Source organism: Acartia tonsa, chromosome 10 (genome assembly GCF_053477335.1).
Source record: "Acartia tonsa isolate MP-2025a chromosome 10, ASM5347733v1, whole genome shotgun sequence".
Lineage (NCBI taxonomy): Eukaryota > Metazoa > Arthropoda > Copepoda > Calanoida > Acartiidae > Acartia > Acartia tonsa.
This window is the reverse complement of record NC_137269.1, coordinates 29,815,924-29,839,360: the sequence shown is the minus strand read 5'-3', so window position 1 is coordinate 29,839,360 and position 23,437 is coordinate 29,815,924. Positions and strand designations below refer to the sequence as shown.

Sequence of the window (23,437 nt, the reverse complement as noted above, 5' to 3'; positions counted from 1 at the left end):
GTTTTTCATTGTTCAACAGAATATTTGATACCTACATAATAGAAAGTCACAATTTATATAACAAACAAATAAATTTCTTTTGTAGCATGACTGACAGACTGACGGACCAAGTAAGTTGTATACTAAATGATCTTTAGAAATTTTGGAGAAATCTTCACAAAAATCAGCAGTCTATTTCTTACTTGGCTGCCAAGAAAATCACATTTTCTCCATTCGTGAAAGACGGACTGACTGACATACTAAGTGAAGAGTGGCTTCGTCATCAAAAATACATTAAACATTAATTAATTAAATTAAAATTACAATATTTATACAGGTATAAAATAAGATATTATTGTTATGATATAGAATGTTTGTCTGCTATTTTACGCTAGTCAACATTCATAAAAGACAAGTTCATTTTCAAAATTTGAAATACTATTAAAATTAAGTATTAAAATTTTATTTACATTATTTTTTAATTTTGAAAATAAAAAAGCTTAAAATTTTCTAATAAAAAAAAAGATTACTAGAGAAGAAACCATAATTTTTTATTAAATTTTTAAAATGAACTAGTACCAGGTAAACGTAAACAAGACCCAAAGCGCTCTAAGGGGAAGATTCAAAGGGAATGGAGAATTTTATGGAGAAAGAGAAATTAAAGGGAGCGTAATAAACGAAAGTAAAATAGGCCTTTTGGTATAAGGCATTAAGGCCTTTTTTATTTAAAATGTATGTAACATTAAATTCTTTACGTGCTTATGTCTAACAATTGTATAACATGTTTTTCTTTTCTTTTAAAAAGCTCAGATTCTCCTTAAAGATATAAAGATTACATGATATAAAAATATTTTTTTTACTCTAAATTTTTTTTAAATGTGAATTATTTATGCATATATATTTCGTTACGTTGATTTTTTAAAAACATAAAAAACACACAATTAGAGCCAACGAGAATAGACGACAATTTTTTATAAACGTTAAACTAAAGGAAAATATGAATTTTTCAAATTTGAAAAAATTAGAAAGTCTTAATTTAAAAATATTTTATCTATTGAATTAAAATTCACGTAGCGATTTTTTTATTTAAATTTCTAACCATTGAATATATGTGGTACAAGTGTACAGCGAACAATCCCTATTGGTCAGGAATAACGTCACAGAAAGCCGAGCTGATCATTGGTCAGCTGAACGCTTTTTCTTCCTTATTACTTTTCGGACACTTAGACAATTAGTATCTAGTGGGAGGCTCAAGAGTAGGGTATACTTTTGTAAGGTAAATTTTATTGTTATTATTTAAATTGTTTATAGTTTTTTTTTTATATTTTTCATTTTGTATTTATACCTTTAATTTACTCTCTGGGTGTAACTTAATGTACTTTAAATGATTAGACTGTTAAATTTTGTGTATTTGATATAAACCTTCTTTATTGATTTTTATGTGCATGTCTGTAGTTTAAGATATTATTTTGATAGAATGGCTAGTTTTCTTGTAGCGAAAGCATTCAGTTTGTTCATGGATATGTCCTGTAATTAAGGGAGTGATAGCTCTCGCAGAACTAAGATAATTTTTACTGTAATTGCCATTAAAGTTTACCTATTTGCTGTTGACATTTGTAATTTTTCGGACTTTAAAATTTCGGATTAAAAAACACTCCGTAACTCTACCAAAAAATTACAAGTGTCCGTAGAAAATATCGGTAATTTTTGTTAAAAGCTTACAAAAAAGTTTGTTTTAATGATTTATTCTAATTTGGCGAGAAACTCTAAACAAATTCTGTTGTTACTGGCGGTAGTGGCTGTTCGGCCGGCGTTTTTCACAAATTCACGTTATACTCTATTAAAACGACGTCCCTGCTTAATTTTAGAGTTCTTCTCCTATAAAGTCTTAAAACGTACACTTAACGGAATTTTGCGAAAGTTACCACTCGCTTCATTTTATTAAGATTTTTATCTAGTTTGTTTGAAATAATGCAAGGCTGTGTTCGTTTATAGTTTTATATTAAAGATGTTGATTAAATACTAGTCTGATTTTCTTTATGATGTCTTTATTTTTATTAATTGTTTCAGGAATCATGGGGACCCTCTGCCAGATACTGGCGTTTTTATCCTTATTTTATTTTGCACAATCTCAAGAATCTTCGTCCACAGAAAGCACGACTACTACACAGACCAATACTCTTAACAAGTTTTTAACCTCAAAGGACGATTTTATTAATAAACAGGTAAACTTTTTTTTTTGACTCAACTGACCGATAAATGTTTTTTTTAATAGATTATTACTTATTAAGAATTTTAGCCGTGCCTCTAGTCTCGAGGAGCCAAGCTAGAAAGCCAGAAAATTTCTTTTTACTTGTATAGAACTTTCCTGAAAAGTCATGTTGGCCATCTTTGGTTTTTAACTTCACTGCTTAGGAACTTATTATCCTGCCAATTTTTAACTTTTTTTTCAGGACAATGCTTTGTATTACCCGTTGACCATGTCATTAGCTCTGAAATCAGGAGTTAAGGACCAAGATTTTAATCAGACTTTGGAGAAATTGCTTAAAGAATCTGAAACTTATATCCAAGGTAAATCTTTCTAATATTTGCTGTCTCTCCCTCAGTGTCTAACATTGACAATTTAAGGTAAACTGGGTAGTATAATCCCTGCGGGCGCTATAATTGGGGGGGGGGGGGGGTGTTTTTCTGAAGTATCTGTGATTTAAGTTTACTTATATTTCTTAAACCAATTTTTATTATTTCACCGAAGGCTTAATATTGCATGATCAAGATTTTAATTTAAAATACAAAATTTGTAATTTTATGTTTCCATTACTTCCACCCCCCCCCCCCCTCTCTTTACTATTAAAATTCTTTGTATAAAATGTCCTAATTTTTAGGGTACCGTAATTATGAGATAATGAACTCTACTACCATGGTTGTTAGCGAGAATGAAGTGGCTAGTTTCCTTCCTTTTATGATCAAGGGTAGCCCTACAGACCTTTCTGCTAAAGTAACCAAGAGTCCCTATGATTTGTCTGCACTACACAGGTTGGTTTACATTGTAGGGTAGCTTTGCTCAGTGTCATAAAGGGGTAATTTACTGGGACAGGTAATATAGGTTGTGATCTACCTTTATTATCATAGACTAATAATTTCTCACTCTTCATGCTAATTTAACCCCCTCCACGCCGACTTTATTAAGACTTTTCGCATACCCTTAAATTTATGTTAAACTTTTTGTACATTTCGTAAATTTGCCCATTTAGTATTTTTTGTTTATTCCTTCCTGTGAAATGTTTTTACAAATGCATGTGGCTCGTCAGATTTTATATAACGTGCTCAGAGTTGGTTTCGTAAAGTGTTCGGGATCCGAGAGCAATGCATTTTATCAGGAATAAAAGGTGTCTTGCATCTTCATGTTTGATAAACGATCCCTTAAAATTATTGGTGCTTTCCTCTATAGTGCTTATCTTCCTTCCCTAGTTTTTAAATTTGCTGTATTTATCACCGCCGCTAATACTCTAATCGAGTGGTTTAATACTTTCAAATACTTAATCAAAACTTTTAATAAACTGAAATTTTTGATAATTTTTTTCTAGTATTCTTTATCCAAAGTTTCGTGTAACCTACCGTCGTGTATCCTAACATTGCAATGTATAAACGAGGAAAACATTTCAGGCATTTAGCATTTCTTTCTATTAATTTCTTGGAAATAATCTATCTATCTTGTTATATAAATATACTTCTTTCTTGTAGCGAAAGATCTCTTTAACCCGGGAAGTTTAATAACTATTTTGAGGGAGGGTACCACTACCCTCCGAAGGGAAATCTCCTAGATAAAAATATTACCTCCCCCCCCCAAAAAAAAAATAAATTTTAAATGATTTTTAAAAATGGGAATGTGGAACCCTCTATCCTTCCAAAAAAAATATTAAATCTTATTTTCAACTCTCCCTTCTTGAGTGTCCCTAGAGGCCTCTAGGGGCGAAGTCTCTATTTTTTAAAAATTCGTTTAGGTTTTCTCAAAGCTATTGACCACTATTTTATTAGGGTAGGGTGGGTGTGTCTCAATGAATTTAAGTAGAGCATATGTTTAGACTTAAACTTTTGAGTATAAAACTTATTTACAGAACAGCCTCCTTCTCCCCTCCCCCCCCACCCCACCCGGAAATCTTTGTTACTTACGTCTACTATGTCGAGTTGAAAAATCTCCTAAAAGCATGGTTTAAAACCTGTCTTTGAAATTTCTCGAAGCTATGTCTTCACTTGTTAATGTAGATTTTTTGTAGTTTCAAATCTCTTTTTAATGACTTGTATAAATACTCAATTTTTTATGTTAGGATCGCGACCGCCATGCAGGATAGCAGTCTTGCTGACAAGGAGATGTTTTTGAAGTCTATTGTTCTACCTGCTCTTCTGCAGGCCGATATTGAGTTCATCGCTGGATACAGGTAAATTAAATTTTTTAAGTTATTCTTAACTTTTTTTGTCTATCTGTTTCTATGAATTTTTTTTTCTCAATTGCTATTTAAGAGAATTTTTTTTTATCACCAACTAGTATTTACTTGGTCTGTTGGTCTCAACAGTCCTGCTTTAGGAAAATTGTTTATTTTAACTATCTCCTTAAATCTGTGCTATTCTGCTTTGATTTTATTCTTGGTTTTCTTTAACTGAAACTGCAGGAGAATTAAAATTATTAATATACAGATTCCTGTAGTATAGGAAAATTGATGTCAAGGATCCCCCCTCAAATAGATGCTATGTTTTGAATAAATTACTTTATTTATGAAATTTAATTTGTTTTAGATGGAATATGTCGACTGTAACTGAAGACCTGTCTCTTCAAGTGCTGTCCAAGCTGCCTGTTGATTCTGTTCTAGCTATAACCAAGGAAGTCTTTAATGCACAGGATTTGAAAACAAAGTAAGTCATTTCATTTTTGTTTAGTCTGCTGTCATTGACTAAAATAATAATAATTGCTTCGCCCCTTCAATATTTTAGGTATTTGTTTGGATACCAATATCTTTAAACCTTCCCTGGAATGTATTTAATCTACGTGGATCGCGCATACCCTAATAAAATGTTTCTTCCGAGCTGGCTAATATAACACCCTTCTCCCTAATGACAACACTCCATCCCCTCCTAAATTTAACCGTTACTGTGTATTATAATTGCAACCAAAATTCACTACAAAAGATTTTTTAAAAATCTGACTTTTTTCATAGAAACATATTAATCGTTATGTATTTTAATTCGTTTTAGATTGATGGTGAAAGAAAATTTGATGGCCCCCTCTAGTTCTCTTGGTTCTTGGTATGATTTGGCTCTCAAATATATGGTAAGAATTAAGTTGCTAAATGCTCTTTAAAAAATCACTTTGTATGTCAATCTGCATAGCTAGGATAGACTATTTTTTTTAATTTGATGTAATATTAAAAATATTCAAAAAAAAACATTTCGTAGGTATCAATTCTAGAAGGCACTTAGAATAACTTGCTTTCGGTCGTGCACTTAAAAAAAATTACTAAACATTCTAGTAAAGTTAAGAATTTAATTTTACATTGCATGCTCAGTCATTTAAATGTCCTAGAGATGTAATATTCTCTTTCTTTATCTCTCTAATTGGATTTGTCATTAAAAAAATTCTAATACATTATTTTTAGGGAGATAGTGTTTTTGCAGATAAATTTGACACCTATTCAAAATTGATATTGGCTGCGCCTGTTAAAAAGGTAATTCAATTCTGTTACAAATTAATATTGTATTTGAGATACTTACGGTTGGAACTAACCTCTAGGGGCCTTGCTCGAAAGGTGAAGGTGAAGTAAATTGCCTTAAACTATCTAAAGACTTAAGTCTTTAAATCAAACAATCTCTGAACTTGTGAAGCTTCCTTAAAATTTTAAATTTTATCTGTTCAGCAATTTAAACCTTAAGCTACTGTCTATAATTAAAACCTTTCAACTTAAAATAGATTAAGGAACATAAACCTTTTGTTTAAACAAAGCTACCTTTTTAATAGGGTTTATAACTTGTATTAAACTTTAAGGAAGCTTATTTTAATAAGGTTTTAAAATTTCTAGATTTTCACCACTAAACCAAACTATTTAAAATTTAGTCCTTTATAATTTTATGTTCAGATGATGGCAGGTATGAAAAATCTGAAAGCTGTGGACAAAATTAAAGTTCTGAAGGAGAATGATTTGGATGCTGTAAAGGTTAGTGAAAATAAATATTATTGTTGTATTTTAACTGTGGTTAAGATAGATTCTGAAAGATCTAAATATAAAGTGTGGTTACAGTATATAACTGTTAGAAAATTATCAGTGATTCTTTCTGTTCTAGGGAGCTCTTCTGCAAGTGTTGATTACACAAATTCATTTGTAGGAGATCTCCTCAGGCCAGATTGGGTCAATTCTTCACACATCAAAGTTGTATAAATATACCAGCTGTAAACTAAAAACATGGCGCCAAAATATTTCAATAACGTTTTGGCGCCAAAATTCTTATTGCATGTTGGGATTGTACTTACCCAGGTAATTGGTCCACATGTACTCCGAGTAACTGGGTTGAGCACAAAACTAAAATGCAATATATTACTGCAGGAGATGTGTGCTGCTAATAAAGTTGCGGATATGGTCTTAGGCTAAATGTTTATTTTAGGTTAAAAATATGCTAGATATACGTTATGTTATAAATTTAAATGTATCAATAGGTTTGTTGGTATATCACAGATGGTAGCTAAGGACCTCTTAATTGTTTATGGTGACTAGCTGCTCACTGTGATCTATTAGCTTACCAGCTAATGCTGTTTAATTTTCATTAATTAAAAATGCCAGATTTTTTAAAGTGATGATTAGGTTTATAATAGTCCGCTAGATGTTGCAATTATCAGAGGACAGATGTAGGCACTGGCCACTTGGGGCTAGGGTAGTTTAATTGTCTCAGGTAGCCAGTGTCAGATATCTGACTTTTGTCTAGATCATGCACTGCTGTTTTATAAATTTTAACAAAATTTATATTAGAGAATTTAGTTTTTAATGTTTAGGGTCATTGTCTGAATTTAATGGAATAAGTTAAATTATTTATTTAGAAGATTTATGTATTGACCTTAAACCGCTAATCTTGTGATTAAGGTGCAAGCTATTTGGGAGAGTCTTGATGCTGATAGTTTGACTGCAGAGAATGTTGGACAACAGGAGATTGCCAATCTGTTCTTTTCTGTTGGCAACAAGCTGGATATTGCTCAGATTGATGAATTCTATACTAAGGTAAACTAAATTTTGGATCTACTGCAGTTCATGGTAAAATATTGTTGGTAACTAATATTTCCAAAAAATCTAAGCATTTTAAGCGGCATAAGAAGGCCTACAAATAATCTGGAATAGCAAAGCTCTAATGATGCACAGGGAAAGCTTCACTAAAGGAAAAACTGCGTAACATAGGTCTACTGCGAGATAATTCTGCATTATTGATTTATGACTATTCCAGATTATTTGCTTATAACAGTGTGCGGGCATTATCTTTGCGTTCAGCCGTTGGCAGCTAGCTGCCTTTAAAATTCATAGATTTTTGAAATATTTGTTGCCAGCAATATTTTACCGTGAACTGTAGTAAATCCTAAATTTTGATATTAAGTAGTTGTATCACAGGAAAATAATTTATTACTCTTTTTTTTTTTTAATTTTATGTTTGAGAGCAATTGGTTCAGACATTTTCAACTAATTTTTCATCCCTAAAAAGTACGACAAGTAGGTATTTAAGTTTTGAAGCTTCAACCCTTCATTAGCAGACTTAAACTTTGGGATCTTCATGAAATTTTACTTTGTTAAAAACTATATTCTTTACTAAGGTTGTTATTATTTCCCATTCTGTAAAATCATTATGTATTGGGCATTTAATTTGCAAATTCTGTCAAATAATAAATCTTTTATTTAGACTTTTGCTCATTTGTACAACAAACGTCATGATGTTGAGCATTTGTGGGTTCATAATGATCAGATGATTCTACCATGGCCTCTTCTCAAATATATCTCTTCAGGTAATAAATTCTTAATATTGTATTCTTTGGCTCCACCCATTAGGAAAGATTAAAAATTAGTTTTGGTGAAAATTTCTTTATTTGTTTTGATTAGGATGTTATTTTGAGCTTCTTGTGAATATATTTTTATCTTGATTCAAGTCACAATTAGGTTATATATAGCTAATTCCTAAATATCGTTCATTTTGTCGCATATTATGACTAAATTAAAATATTTTAGTACATTGGCCATCAATCTCTACCGACAAATGGGGCCAGAAGGAAATGATTGATCTGGGCGCTTTTGGAGTTGGCCTGTCACGCAGTCAGATCCAGAAAATTCCATCTGCTGCCTTTGCTACCCTGGTGAACTCTCCTGGAGAGTTCTTCAGCAATAGATTTTCTTTGGGACAGCTCTTTGTTATCTTTGATAAAATGAATGAGGTATGGATTTCAATTTTATGTGGTAAAGTAAATAAAATTTTTTTTCTTTTATTCACTGTAATTTATAAGAACATTATCTATGTAAATCTAAAATAATAGTAAATTATAAAGTTTTAATTTGATAGTTTTCCGCAGATATAAAAATTAACTATTTGGTGTTAAAAAAAAGAAAAAAAGAGTTTGATTATTCCCGAGTACTGTCTTAACTTCTGTTTTTAAATCCATGTGCAATTTCATTATTTTAGGCCTCTAAATCTGGATTTGACTTGCCAGTGTACCTGTACCCCTGTCTGCATAGTTCACTGTTGTCTGGAGAGAAACCTGCGGGCAACATGAGGATTGGAAAGAAGGTAGAGGACATGGTTAAAGCAAGTTTAAGGTAAAATTACAAACTTCTAATGCCAAGTCTATTTTGATATTTTACTAAAAAGCAGCGTTTTGATTGATGCTTTTTTTTGTAGGATAATATTGTGATTTAACTTTTTGATAACAGCTTTGTTTTAGACTTTTCAATAATACTTTTGTTCTTGCTAGGTTCACTCCTGCCCAAAGGATAGCCTACCTGAATCATCTGAAGGAAGAAGGGTTATGGCAGAAACAGACTATTTCTCTTATCCTGTTGAATAACCCTAGTCTGCTCAGTGAAATATCTACCAAAGAATTTATAGGTTTGTCATTTTTTTTACTGTAACATTTGTGCTCTAGTAGCTAAGATACAAGTAAGGAATAAATAAATTTATTTTAATTGTTTTTTTAAATGGCTAAAATAGGATTTTGTCTAAAATTTTAATAGGAAATTTGTATTTTTGTTTTTAAACTGCCCCCCCCCCTTTCTCTCTTTAAGGAATTGTCCTTGAAACTTCTTTTTATCAAATTATTCTCTTATTTTAGCTAATTTGGATGTGGTTAGAGATGCAATCTGGTTCTCTAAAAAGGAAAACTTTGACAGTGTAGTTGGTGCAGTAAGAATGTTGCCCAGAAGAATTCTGGAAGCTTGGCTCAAGAGTGCTGTTGTCAATGATAAGGGTAAGCATTCTAAGTTTTAGATTTCGTGTATATCACAGTATCTTTTTCCCAAAATCTCGAAGCATTCATATTGATAGCTGCCAAACGGCAACATGTAAGCGCGCTTATCTGTTAAAGGCCGCATGAGAAGGGTTAAAAATAATCTTAAGTGCCGAGAAGGGGTTTATTGGAAATCTCAATTGCTTTTATTCTGAATAATTTACGTATTTTTGTTTGCGAGATAATTACATTTTTTAATGATGATTACTTATTTGTTAAGCAGTTTGTCATTAGCCACTATAATTTCATAGATTTTCCTAGTAGTTAATTCTAGTAACATTTCGCCATAAAATGCACCAGATACAAAAATAAAATTATAGCAAAGTCCTTTTTTGATTATTTTGTAGAATAAGATAAACTTTTTTATAATCGTTAATTTCAAAGATATTTTTTATGGTAAAATATTGACTTTGTTAAAACTTTCAAATTTTTTTGTAATTTAGGCGAGATTGATGTGGACACATTGTTGGATAAAACTTCTAACACAGATGATTACTTCACTGTTCTACAAAATTCCGGTTCTGCTGCCAGTATTGCTCTTCCAGGTAAGATCATTATTTTTTTTAAAATTGTTAATGTACTTTTTGACCTCTAAATTAAAAACTAGATGGTGAAATAGATATATATTTGTAAGGTTTATAATATCGAAAGATTCAGATTTTCATAAGTTTCATTTACTTAATTTATAGTTTTTGTACGAACCATAAATCCTAAAATTCGAATATTTTTCTAAATGGATAAAAAGCGTAAACAATTTTTAAAAATATAAGCTTAAGACTAAATCAACTGCAAGAATGGACCGATAAAGTTAATAGCAGATTTTGCAATATTGCAAGATTCCAGTTAAATGCGCTTATAAGGTCAAACTGTTTTAAATATGCGTTTAATTATACTATGTATTTAAGAACAGTTAGACTTAATAATCGCATTTGACTGGAAGCTAGCTCACTATTTACGCAATATTGCAGAAGCTACTTTTCCTTTGTTTAAGATCTGAGTTTTTAAAATTAATTTTAGGTAATGAAACTTATTTTAGGTTTAAGTTGTGACATGGTAGAAAAGATCCCACTGGACAGATTGATGGAAGTTTTATCTACCTACAGATTTGCTATGCCTGAAGAAGTTATCCATAGTGATATGAGAATGTAAGTTATTTTTTAAAGTAATAAAATTAAATTGAATTCACTTAATTTAATATAAAATTTCTAAAAAAGTAAATATACTATGATATTGCTCTGGATTTTCACCTTATCTTTATAAAAAGATGTTTCCAACATAAAAATAAGTATACCCCCAATTTTCTGACATATTAGCCACTTAGATTAATTTTGTAATGTAAATACAATAATAAATATAATCTATGTTCAGGTGCTTTGTATCTGCGATCAGGCGTTATCTGCGTACAAAAGCTGTAGCCTTTGACATGGAACTATCTTCAGACATTGAGCTACTTTCTCTGCTGAGTTCTGCTGATATTAGAGCCATTGGAGCTGAGCTACTCTTGAGCTGGGGTGGAGAGGTTCTGACTTCTATTCCACATCCAGAGGTATTATATCAGGGTTTAAGTGCTTTCCTACTACTATCTGATCTCAATTAACCCTCCTTTCTCCCTCCCCCCCCCCCTTCCATTTTTCCCTTATTGCCATAACCTGCAGTGTTACTGAACCTAACTTACTTTCAATTAATAAAAAAAAACTTAATTATTTTTTATTAACTTTTTATTTCCTGTATAAGTTTAATTATGAAAGTTTCGTATAGAAGGAAATCTAAGTATTATTTTCTTAATTGTACTGTAAACAAACGAGACTTTTTTGTATTAGTTTTGTTTGTTTTAGGTTTCCTATGAAGTTATGTTGAAAATATCTGAAGAAAATCCTCATTTATATTTCCACAATGGTGTTTCTTTTGATGATGTAACTAAGCTGGCAGCAAATATGTTGGAAATATCTATGAAAAAGAATGGAGGTAGGATCTAAAAATTTAATATAAATTGCGTAACATTTTTATGGCTAAATATGGGTTGAAGCTGATATTTTAAAAAATAATTTATCACATTTAATGTGAGAATGTTGATATTATCATATTCAAAATAAATGCTGTAATAAGCTTTAAAATATTTAAACACTAGTCTCTAATTGGACACAAAATGACGTCCAATAAGAAAAAGGAATAAAAATATTGGAAAGAAAATTATTTTATTTTAAAATTAATTCTTGGCATTTTGGAATAAAAAATATAGGGGAAAGAAAATTATTTATTTCAAATTTATTTCTGGTCTTGAAATAATATTCATTATTTTATTTTAATTCGAGTGTCAACCAATAAGAAATAGGCATGCTGTTTTAAAAGTTTGGAATAAAAATTATTATTTTTTGTCAATTCCTTTTTTCAGAGTATAAAATGAGAATAAATTTTCCAACATCATTATTGATTTCTAATTTAACATTTCATACAGTGGGTAATATTTATTTCAACATTTTTTGTCCTTCAAAATCAAGTGTCACAAAAATAATAATATTCAACATAAAAAAGAAATTTTTAAAATAATTTTGTTTTCTTTATTTGTTGAAGATTTAAGCCCAAGCTTTTTCTGAGGGGGGAGACCCCCCTCAACCCCCCCTCTCCTGAGGGGGGAAACCCCCCTCGACCCCCCCCCTGACGCTCTCTTCTTTAAATCTTTCATTATTTCTGTAATTTATTCTAACTATCTTATAAATTTCAAAACATGAGATAAAAAGGAAATAATTTGCTGTACATTATTAAAAAATTAAAAAATTGTAAAAAAATTTCCAACATGATTTTTAATTTTAAATACAAGAATATTTTTTCCTATATGATATGTTAAATTTAAATACTGGAATAATTTTGTACTGTGGAATTGAAGAAATAAATGCTGTACATTAGAGTGGCTTGATTTTCAATGATTTTCTAATTTTAAATGTGCTACATACACTTTCTGTCTGAACATCATATAAGAGACCAAATAAAGAAAAGAAAATATTTTGAATAATGGGGAGGCTCGCTGATGCTTGTAAACTTTTAGAAAGACACCTGTGGGGAGAATTTTTTTTTTTTTTTTTGGGGGGGGGCAATTATTTTTCTTTCAAAGTATAGCTTTATGCACCTTCCCAATTTTGTCTTGAAGAGTAGAATAAGAATAAAAAATCTGTTTTTAAAACTATTGATCCTAGCAAGAAAAATCCATATATAAATTTAAAAACCAAGAGATTTTACATTTAATTTAAGATTTTTCATGCTTGGATGAATATTTTTAAAAACCAATTTGATATTCTTATATTAATCAACAAGACAAATTCAAAAAGATGCATAAAGCAATACTTTGAAAGAAAAAAAGTTGCACCTCCAGAATAAACTTCTAAAATTTTTAATGCATGGAAACACCTTCCACCCATTTCCCCTCAAGGACAAAATCAATTTTTTATATTTAGGTTTCTTATATGATGTTTAAACTATAGATGTTGATTACAAATTCAATGTCCAAAATTGATCCACTCTACTGTACATTGTTATAATTTAATATTTGATGTGGGTATAAACATTAGACATAGATGGTCAATCTGACCCCATTTTTTTCTTAAAAAGAAACCTTTGTTCACTTTTTGTTGTATATGAAATACAGCCCTATAGGCAACATTATTTGCAACTAAATTTTGCAATGATATAATTTTTAGAAAGATAACTTTATTATAAGAAATTAAATTATTTATAACTAACTTATTATATGTTGTGTCATATGCTTCACATTATATGATGGAAGAAATATTTTCTTCAAATATTTCACCCAAGGAAAGCTTTAACCTAAGATATTCAACAATTTGTAGGTGATACATAATGTAAACAAAATTCCCTTGTGCTGTCTCTAGGTTATCTCTATTGTATAAATGAACGTACAAAAGAGGAGGAGAGAGAGAAGGAAATAGACAGAAAAGTGAGGGAGGGGGGAGGGGGAAGAAATATAGAGAAAAATAGACAGAGATATTTATTGTTCACCCTTAGATGATGTAAATTTTTTGACAGACTTTTTTGAATTTAAGAAAAAGATAGAGAATGAGACAAAACCAAGTATCATATTTTATTAATATTGCTTATACAAGAAAGGTCATTCAAAATTATTTCACCAATATTAAGGTCAAGTGACAAAAATTTAAATTTCCACCTACTTCGCCCCCAGAGGGGGCAATAGTAGAAGGAAAATTCAAATTTTGATCACATGACCAAAATTGTTGAAATAATTTTAATATCCTTTCTAGCATTCACAATATTACGAAAATATGATAAATAACTATTATATTAATTATATTTGTTTCAGTTATGAACTTTAACAAATTCACTTCTATAAGATAATTTTCGTGTTAATGCAAAGTCTCCATTAAATGCTACTTTGACTATAAAAAAGACTAATAGTATATTTTTTCTTTAAACTTGTGCAATTGATCTAAAACCTAGCTAGTTAATTTTTGGAATTAAATATCTCCAAGATTTATGACTAGCCCACTTTAATGACCTTTGATAATTTTATCTTTTATTTAGGCGTTGTTGACTTCGGTGTTTTGAAGCGTATGCGTGACCTGTTACCCTTCCTGTCCTCCTTTGATGACCTAACTCTAGCCGCGCCACAAATTGAGCAGTTTTTCCGGTCAGCCTACACCTCTCCTATGAACAAGGCTATTTGTATCCCAGATCAGTTTAGACATCGCTTCAGGAACTTCATTATTAAGGTAATAATTCAGATTTTTGTTTTTTTTGTCGCAAGATTTTAATGCTACTTCCCTAAAAGTATTAATTTCATAAAAAAAAGCTGACAGAAAGTTTATTGCTTTGCTCCAGGGAGGTGAAGGGGGGGGGGCCCGGGGGGTAACCCTTTAATGCTTCCTAAAAGGCATTATAACCAATTCCACCTCCCCAGCGGGTAACTAATATTATCCATTTCTCAATTTTAATAAAGGGGGTGGGCTGGGGGCTTTGATTAATAAGTACTACGTAAACTCTTTGATTTAATGCGTAATGTTTCAATTTTATTATTTTTAAACCTGCCTTTTTATTGCGGGGATAAATTATTCAACTGAAATTCTAAACATATTATTCTTTTAACTTTTTATTATTTTGATTAATTTTTTATCTGTGTAACCAAGCATAAATATACTTAGGGTATTATTCTATTTAATCGTGATAATTTTACATGTGGTTTATTTACATAAGAATTTAATTTTCTATTAATGATTTTGTGGTTTTGTGTTAAACACATTAATCCTTTCCTCAAGTTGTTATGATTTTATTTATTTGTGTTTTAAGGGATTTGGACTTCCTTCCACATGGACAGCTGAAGTTTTGGTTACTTTAGGAGATTTGCTGGTTGTTCTAACTGAGAATGATCTGTACACAGTGAGTTCTGTTATTTTACTTTCTACTTTTACTGCTGTTACTTTTCTGTTCAACATTGTTAAGAATCTTCCCAAAACCTCTATTTTAAAAGTTAGGGAGTTGAATCCATTTTTATAGAAGCAGAAATATAATCTATGATTATGGTTTGGACCCTCTAAAACTGTAATCTACCCTTCCACTTTCCCCTCTCTTGGTGAAAATATCTTCAACGCCGATACGATTTTTGAAATATAAGATTCCACTTTTGTCTCTCTTGTTGAAGATATCTTCACCAAGAGAAGGGAAAGTCTAAGCTTACATTTCAAAAATCGTATCGGCGTTGAAGATATCTTCACCAAGAGAGGGGAAAGTGGAAAGGTAGATTACAGTTTTAGAGGGTCCAAACCATAATCATAGATTATATTTCTGCTTCTATAAAAATGGATTCAACTCCCTAACTGTTTAAGTTACGCAAAGACAACTCTGAACGGACAAACAATAACTTAATACTATTTTTTTTGTTCAGATTAAACCACTTGCTTTGAGAAAAGCTCTACCAACACTGATTGAGGAGACTGTGTTCTCTAAAGTATACCTGCCAGAAGTTAGAGGATTTGTTGAACCACAGCTTTACTATAAAGCCTGCAACCAGTGGCTTTCTGAAACTGACCTGAAGGTAGTTCAGTACTAATTTACCTTCGATTTAGTTCAAATATACTATGAAAGATAGATTATGAAGGTTTAGTAATTATTTTGTAATCCTATCCCTTCCTACGTTCTAAAGTTTTACTTGTTTTTAACTTTATTTTCATTATTCATGCGAGCTCTTGTATTTTCATGTATTAATTAAATTTCCTATATGCATATAATGATAGATCCTACATTTTAAAGTAGAACTGTATCACTTCAGTGTTTAGCAAGATCTTTACTACAAAGGATTAATACACACTGACATCCTGTTACGTTTAATTAGGATTATTTTTAATTGAAAAAAATTTGAATTCTGTCTAGTACACATTTACGCCAGCATTGGAGAGATTATCCTTGTGGATTCTGAGTGGTGCCAACATGTCCATGGCTGTGCAGCCTAGTCTTCAACCTAGAGGCTTTTATAGACGTAAAAGGGATATTGAAGCTACTGCCGTTCAGATTGATGCGGATGTCAAATTTGTCTATGAAAAGGTATTAAGATTAATCTAGTTATTGTTCTATTTAACTAGAATTTTACCAATTCTCATCCTAGTATCCTTTAAATCCAGTAAATGTTTTTTTTTTAAATGATGCATGTGGTTGACATTTAAATGATCTTGCAAGTTTAGAATCTAATCATATTTGCTAGTGTCCATAGGACTTCAAATTTCATAGTGCATGTTTTGACACAAAGGTTATGGTTTTATTTTTATTTTTGATTATAACTAGTTACTGGCCTCCTTAAACAAAGGGCTAAAAACCTTAATTTATTTATATAATAGGTCTAGTATAGCTTCACCCCTTAACCTCTACAATCTTGGCTCGGATAGTTAATAGCCACTCTATCATTGAACTTGAGTTTATAATTAAAATTAAATTTTCCTGCTATAAAGTAGGCTAAAATATTACAGGACCAGTATGTTACTTATAATGGACAGACTTTTATATTTAAAAGAATAATAATATTTTAGGTTACTGAATTTGTGAAATCTACTCTTCCCTCCCTCCCAACAAATCTCCAGAATGATGTTAGAGATTTGATCAGAAACTTCACAAGAACTCTAATGGAACAGAAAGAGCAAGCTAAAGGTACAATTTAGAAGTAATTAGGACCGTAATATTTATAATTTCATTTGGACAATATTTTGGCAATATTTATCGTGTTTTGGTAATTTTAAGAAAATTTAATTCAGTTAATGAATACTCTACCCCTATTAGAGTTTTATATTTTTGTGAATTTAATTTCGTGTTTAGGAGATGCTGAGCTGATTAAGACTGCCCAGGAAAAAATTAAGGTGGATTTTGTTTCTTTTAACTCCTTGAAATTTCTTAACATTTTAATAAATTCTTTAATTCCCTTAAGAAAGGTAATCTGACGCATACTTTTTTTGTTTTAGATTTTGTTGATAAAAGATTTGACTGCCAAGCTGAACATTACTGCTAATGTTATTGGCGTTAAAGATAAGCTATGGACAAAGATCTTTGAGTTTGGTGTACTGCCAGAAAGGTATGTAGATGCTTATAAACTTTATTCCAGTATGGCTTTGCTAGAGTTGCAATTGTAAATGTTTCCTTAATTCTTTTGATTTAATGCTTTTTAGTTGAATCTATTTAAACATTTTTTTTTATCTCTTGCCTCACTTAAAAAACTAAGTAGTAATGATATGGTATTATAAGAGGCTTGTACTCTAAGGTTTTAACTTATATTTGGTATTAAAATGGCTTATAACTATGGATGTATGTGATTCTTCAACTATATTTAGAAATGTTTTTATTTGTTTCAACTTGCAAAATCATAGGTACCAATTCTCATTATTTTTGTTTAGTTATCTACCTGGAGCAGATATTATTGGAGGCCTGGGTAGAACCAAGAGAGATCTTAGTGGTGTTGACTTCATGGGTCTTCATGATAAGGTCCGTTGTTTCTGATTAAATTAGAATAAAGTGTATGCTTGATAAATACTTATTACTTTTGCTAGTGTAGTGTAAGTTCTTTTTAATCGGGCATTAAATTGGAAACCGTATATTTTACGGTTTTTGGTTAGTTCAGATTAAACGAAACTATTTTTTACCTCTTATTTCTTGGCTCATTTACTGTCTATTATTTAGGTATTATTACAATTATATATTGCTAAAACTAGGGTTGGGCCGGATATCCGGCCATTTTCAATATCCGGCCGGATACCGGATATTGAAACTATCCGGCCGGATATCCGGCAATATAATATTTCATATTTTACAACAAATATTTCTGCTTTTTTTCTTATAAATGGCTGTAATTTTCTTATTATTGAAGCTATAAGAACAATTCTTTTGAAAATGTTTATCTTTATGTAAATTTTATATTAGAAATCTCAAAACATAAATTTTGGCGGGGGCAGCAGTTCTTGACAGCTGTTGCTCAAACTGGCGGTCGGCAGGTAAACAGCAACGGATTTTATGAAATTGTAATATGTCATGAAGACATATAAAAAGCCTAAATTTAAAATTTGAAGTGTCTAAGTCAAAAATTGCTGTCACAGGAACCGTTTAAAGATTTCTGGAGACCTGTAGGTTCAGTACTTGCAGGACTATACCTGGAACCTGAAATCGACTTTAACACCTATTTTTCTTATGAGGATGTACGACTTTAGAATATTTAAGTATTTGATAACATGAAATGCTTTGTTTAAGTAAGAAAAAATGTTTTTACTTTTTACCTGAATGACCTTTCCAGGTTTGCTAGCATCCTGTGCCTGCCAGGAAGGAGGTATTCAAAAAATTCCAACTCTCAGTTATGTGTCATACCCATATTTTGAAAGTCATTTAGTTATAGCCCTCTACCTTTTATACAGAGAAAATGCACATGCGTTCAGTGACACCTCCCCGCCCATCCTCCAACAGGGGTTAATATTACAGATTGAGGGTATTAATAGTTTATTAGATTAATTGCTTAGAAGAAAGATCATTTAATAGTTACATAAATTTTAAGTTTTAACCTGAATCCTTATAATAAAGTAACAGGATGTCTATAAGTTTGTCTGTCTGTCTGTACAGGGATCTCGCTAACCGCTGAACCGATCGGGTTCTCCTTTACAGGGCAACTTATCATGGGCCCTGGGAAGGTTTATAACTATTTTGGGTGAGGGTACCACCACTCTCCCAAGAGAAATTGCCCCTAGAAAAAATACCCCCCCCCAAAAAAAATATTTCTATTTAATTTTTCAACTAAATATAAAAATGAGTCAGACCCCCAAAATTCAACTCCCCTCCGCCCTCAAGTGCCCCTAGAGGCCTCTAAGGGCGTAGCCGCCAGTTTTATATAATAAGACGCCAGTAATTTGGCCGGTTATCCGGCCGGATATCCGGTAGTTTGCCGGATATCCGGCGTTGGCCGGATATCCGGCATTTGAAATAAGCCGGATATCCGGTATCCGGTATCCGGCCAAAATACTATCCGGCCCAACCCTAGCTAAAACCTACAGTATTTTTATTTAGGTTATGCAAATTTTGGTAGCTAAATTTGAGACTTTGACCCTTCTGGAACAGGAGGCGTCTAAGGAAATAATCCAGGAATCTCAGGAACTTATTGGAAACAGCACTCTTAAAATTTTAGGTTTGATATATTTTTGTATTAGATACTGTTTTTAACTTTTTTATAGTAATCTTAATTTAAATTCACAACCTTCTTTATCTTATGTGAAAGTTTAAATTTAAGTAGGATAGTAAATTTGGCTAAAGGTCTTAAAAATATATTGCCTTTAAAAGCAAGGATCTAAAGGGATAAGACAATGGACAATAAATGTATGTACATCCTCTATGATTCATAAAGTTATCCCTTCTGTAATTTATTGTTAGTGGTTGAAACGTTGACAAACCAATGAAAAATTTTAAAATATTTAAGTTCTTTAGCTAACGAATAAGAAAATATATAAAACTTTGGGGACTAGTACAAAAAACGTTAACATTCATGTTGAAGGCAATATTGTCAAATTTTTGTCTCAAATATATTACCTACAATCTTAGGTCTTGACCCAACGAGCATGACTTTGTCCCAAGCTGATGTTTTGTCGCAAATTGAGACTGCCAAGCAACAAGGCATGACTCCAGAACAGGAGAATGGAATTGTAAAAATTGCTAAAGATGCTCAGGTTGGGTTTTGTTCATCTCTAGTATGATTCGGTGTCGACATGACTAAACTGATTGCAATTGGGCAGTCTTCTCATGTATATAGTGTAACCAATAAGTGAAATAAATCTTTAATAATTGGGAGGCAAATGGAGAGATTATAAATTTTATTAAATATTGCCCCCCCCCCCCCTCCCAACGACGGCTGAAACCACTTATAGGTTTTGTGATTTTTTTTACAAACATTTTTATGTTTGGTATAAGCTGATCATTGCTGCAGATTATTTCCAGCGACAGATCTGAATTAGGTAGTCTTAAATATAATTAATTAGCACAGTAGGATTCTTAAATAATATTGTATTAAGGTATTCTTATATTCTGAATATTAGTACTTCTAGACCTTATTATCTTTGCCCTTTTTTTTTACAAATTTTATCATATGCCTCCTAATCTATGCTTTATTTAGGTGAGGCTTATCCAGCAGCTGTCAACACTGCTCAAATTAACTGCTTCAGATCTATTGATCAGTCAGGCTGTTTATGATGAGATTCTGGAACAGAAGACCTTTGTTGACGCTGAGCAATTTATGTCGACTACTGCTGCTACTACAGGTAAGTTAAAATTTTTTTTAAAGTAGAGTAAAACAAAAATTCTAATGTCACGTTAATTTTTTTCTAGTATTCATTCGAAACATTTCTACTAATATAAAATATACAAATATTAGTTTAAAACTATTTTTTAGTAATGTCTTTGCCATCTATGGGCTAAATAGTGTTATAATTGTGTATTTTATATCCGCGGGAAATTATTATAGTATTCGGTACAAATTAATTTGAGATCATGTAAATGTTTTAGCGTCTGGTGTTACTGAATCTTCCGTGAAGGTTGAGGAAACTACCTTGGATATTACAAAACTTGTTGCTATTGAAGAAAACCTTATTCACGAAATCGCTCAAGAAATTCCCAAACCCTCCTCAATAATCTTTGAATGTGACGTCCTTAAAACCGCTGGTATTGCAGCGAGTATGTTGAGGAAAGATGACATTATGCGCATGGCAGATCAGGAAATTGTAGACTGTATTGAAACTCTTGGCAGTCTTAACTACACACCTGAAAAGGCAGAGGAACTATGGCCCGTTATTAAGGAGAAAATTAAGCTAAAAGGTGTACTGTCTGAAGGACAAATGGTTTTGTTCAAGAACTTGCTACCTGCCATTATCAAGAAGGATCTTGACATGATTGATTTGAATGAGAGCAACATTGATGGAGTCTCGCTGCTTGGCAAGGTTTCAACTGGAGTAGCTTATGAATATTTGTCTGCTGCAGCTGCTAAATATATGAAGGACAAAGGTAGTTAATCTTGGGTGTCCTCTATTATTCTACTTTATTTTTGTATTGATGTATCAAATTCCTGCATTCTAGGATTAACAATTTTCATCAAATTTTAAGACTTTTGTAGTGATGTTATATTTGTAATTTTAATTCATAATACAAAGTAGAATGATGTCTGTCTGTCCGGTCCGTCCGTCTGTCCCTTAAGATCTCTAAAAACTTAATCGATTGGATTATACTCTTCAGGGAATATATGTACCTACTGGGCCTATGGTGGATTTAGGCTATTTTATTAGGATGGTAAACTCACAACCCCCCCCCCCCTCAAAAAACAATATAATTACCTCATGGGTCAAAGCCCCTAGGGGCGAAGCCGCTAGCAGAGATAGAAGTTTAAAGTTTCAGAAATATCTAATTATTTATTTTAATTCTTTGGATTTTTAGATGGTGCTCTTTCTGAATTTGAGCTTCAATCTCTTGGCAGATTGTTGTGTGGACTGACAGAGCATGCCTGGCATCGTATTGCCAGCGGATCTTTCCTTGCTGCGCTACCTCAAATCCTACCTATCAACTGTAATATGCTCTCAGATGAGGTAAAAGTACACCATTTTAATGGATATTTTATTACTTTGATCTAAAACCATATAAAAGTTTTTAAAAAATTTCCTTTTATCCCCATCACCTACCCTCCTACGGGATGAAGGTACAGAATTTTAAGTAATGTCCATATTAGCAAGCTAAATTGAATACAATTTTTTCCCTGCGTTCGTATATTCTACATCCAATTATATTTTTTATTTTAGATTTAAGTTTTTTTTTTTATAAAGTACATCAACTCTTTTAATAACTGGATTGTAAATCTCCAACGATTATAATTAAAATGTAAAAATTAAATAAGAGTTTTTTTTAGGTACATTTAAAAGAAATATTTTTAATTTAGGTTTCTGGCACTTTGATTAAGAAAATAACCCTGGAAGATGTGAATTCAGTGGTTGAACTGAATTGGTTGGCTCCTTATGTCTATGCTCATAATTTATCTTCCATGGAGTTTGGAAAGGTAAGTTTCCCTGCTAGTATGCTTAAATTTAATTAAACTTTCTTGTAGCTGGATAGAATAACTACCTTTCCCCCTCCAGCTAGTTATTCAGTTGACCAATAAATGAGGCCCATATTATCAATTTAATTGACTACTAATTTTGTATCTCTGTATATGTATTCTTGACCTATTGCAAGAACGCTTTGATATTACTATTTCAATACAATGCCCTTGAGATTTAAATAAAATGAAGATCTTGTCCTGTATCTTCTTACTTAACTTGTGTATTTTATAGCTTTAATAATACTAGGTGTCAATTAGATCAATTTCATTTAACAAATGTATGTTAAAATTTGATAGAACAGCATTTCTCGGGTTTAATAATGTATACTGGGAAAACTTTATATAATAAAAAGCTTAACTGAATTTTTCTGCATGATTTAGAATCTATTTCTGGATATTAATCTGTTATCGAATCTATACATGAAATAAATATCACCTACTGTTAACCATCTTCAATATTCTTTATTTTTAGTTATCTGGAGCAGGTGCAAGAAATTTGGGAGATTTGAGAAAATATTCAGCTGATCAGCTGTTAATGTTGAGCCCTCAGGCTGCGAGTTTGATTCCCCGGGATTCCATAGATCAATTGGCTGTTGAGGACTCTAATGTTGATAAAGTAAGTTTTTTTCACACAAATATATAAAGTGTACTGTAAACTTATCATAAAATATTTGAATGTTTGAAGTTATTTACTACTGAAACGTAATATGTTAGTTTTAAATTCTTTATGTATTCTAACAAAAATAGATGTAGAATTACTTGTAAATTGAATCAGATTTTCGCTGACTAATAAAAGAATATTTCAAACTGGCTATTAACTTCCTTACTTTTTGCGAATATTTTATCCTAGTACTTTTTGATAACTGCATATTTTTTTCATATTTTAAAATTTTCTTTTCTTTAGTTGATAGCCTTGGCCAGAGCAAGTGGTGAAAGTGTTCCCTTGCGCCTGAAGTATGTAAATATTTTGGGCAGCAAGAACATAAATTATCCAGTCCCCGTCATGACCAGGAATGAAATCCGCGAAGCTGAAGAAAATGCCGCGGAACAACAAATGAAGGCTACAGGTTCTAGTTCTGCCTTGCAAACTGGTTTTATCCTTGTGATAACTGGTGTTCTATTCACCGTATATTTATAATTTTAATTATTTATGACTATGTAATAATAATAAATTTAGACTGTGATAATAATTATTTGTATTATAATTTATAAACCATGATTATAATAGATATATAACTAAAAATTAAGACTTGTGTTATTTTATCACTTGTAAGTTTGCTTTTAAGTATGAACCGTTTGAGCTGCTCCTTGCCCAATGGCTATAGCTCTACAGG

General features: G+C 31.4%; 1 protein-coding gene across 2 annotated transcripts; it reads left to right on the top strand.

Moving 5' to 3' along the window:
- Nucleotides 1-1,046: 1,046 nt before the first annotated feature.
- Nucleotides 1,047-23,350, top strand: LOC145329825 (uncharacterized). 2 transcript variants are annotated; one of them, XM_080174227.1, is made up of 35 exons: nt 1,047-1,255; nt 2,050-2,204; nt 2,433-2,550; nt 2,862-3,012; nt 4,305-4,415; nt 4,771-4,887; nt 5,227-5,302; nt 5,628-5,696; nt 6,105-6,182; nt 7,101-7,235; nt 7,903-8,005; nt 8,226-8,428; nt 8,674-8,807; nt 8,963-9,096; nt 9,320-9,454; nt 9,937-10,038; nt 10,530-10,638; nt 10,862-11,039; nt 11,329-11,458; nt 14,045-14,232; nt 14,807-14,896; nt 15,402-15,551; nt 15,887-16,057; nt 16,537-16,654; nt 16,820-16,860; nt 16,963-17,072; nt 17,392-17,479; nt 19,043-19,160; nt 19,571-19,695; nt 20,139-20,283; nt 20,528-21,022; nt 21,449-21,597; nt 21,945-22,061; nt 22,576-22,719; nt 23,008-23,350. In XM_080174227.1, the coding sequence occupies exons 2-35, from the start codon at nt 2,055-2,057 to the stop codon at nt 23,239-23,241; spliced, it is 4,716 nt and encodes a 1,571-aa protein (XP_080030353.1). In that variant the 5' UTR covers nt 1,047-1,255; nt 2,050-2,054; the 3' UTR covers nt 23,242-23,350. The 2 variants fall into 2 exon arrangements, with proteins under 2 accessions (XP_080030353.1, XP_080030354.1); XM_080174228.1 differs by having other exon boundaries at nt 1,118-1,255; nt 19,571-19,700; nt 20,144-20,283.
- The last annotated feature ends 87 nt before the right edge of the window (nt 23,351-23,437 follow it).

Excerpts from the sequence above, each read along its gene's own strand:
- LOC145329825 (XM_080174227.1), top strand. The coding sequence starts at position 2,055 with ATGGGGACCCTCTGCCAGATACTGGCGTTTTTATCCTTATTTTATTTT. Across the intron at positions 3,013-4,304 it reads GATTTGTCTGCACTACACAG|GATCGCGACCGCCATGCAGG; the intron begins GTTGGTTTACAT and ends TTTTTATGTTAG. Across the intron at positions 11,459-14,044 it reads ATCTATGAAAAAGAATGGAG|GCGTTGTTGACTTCGGTGTT; the intron begins GTAGGATCTAAA and ends TCTTTTATTTAG.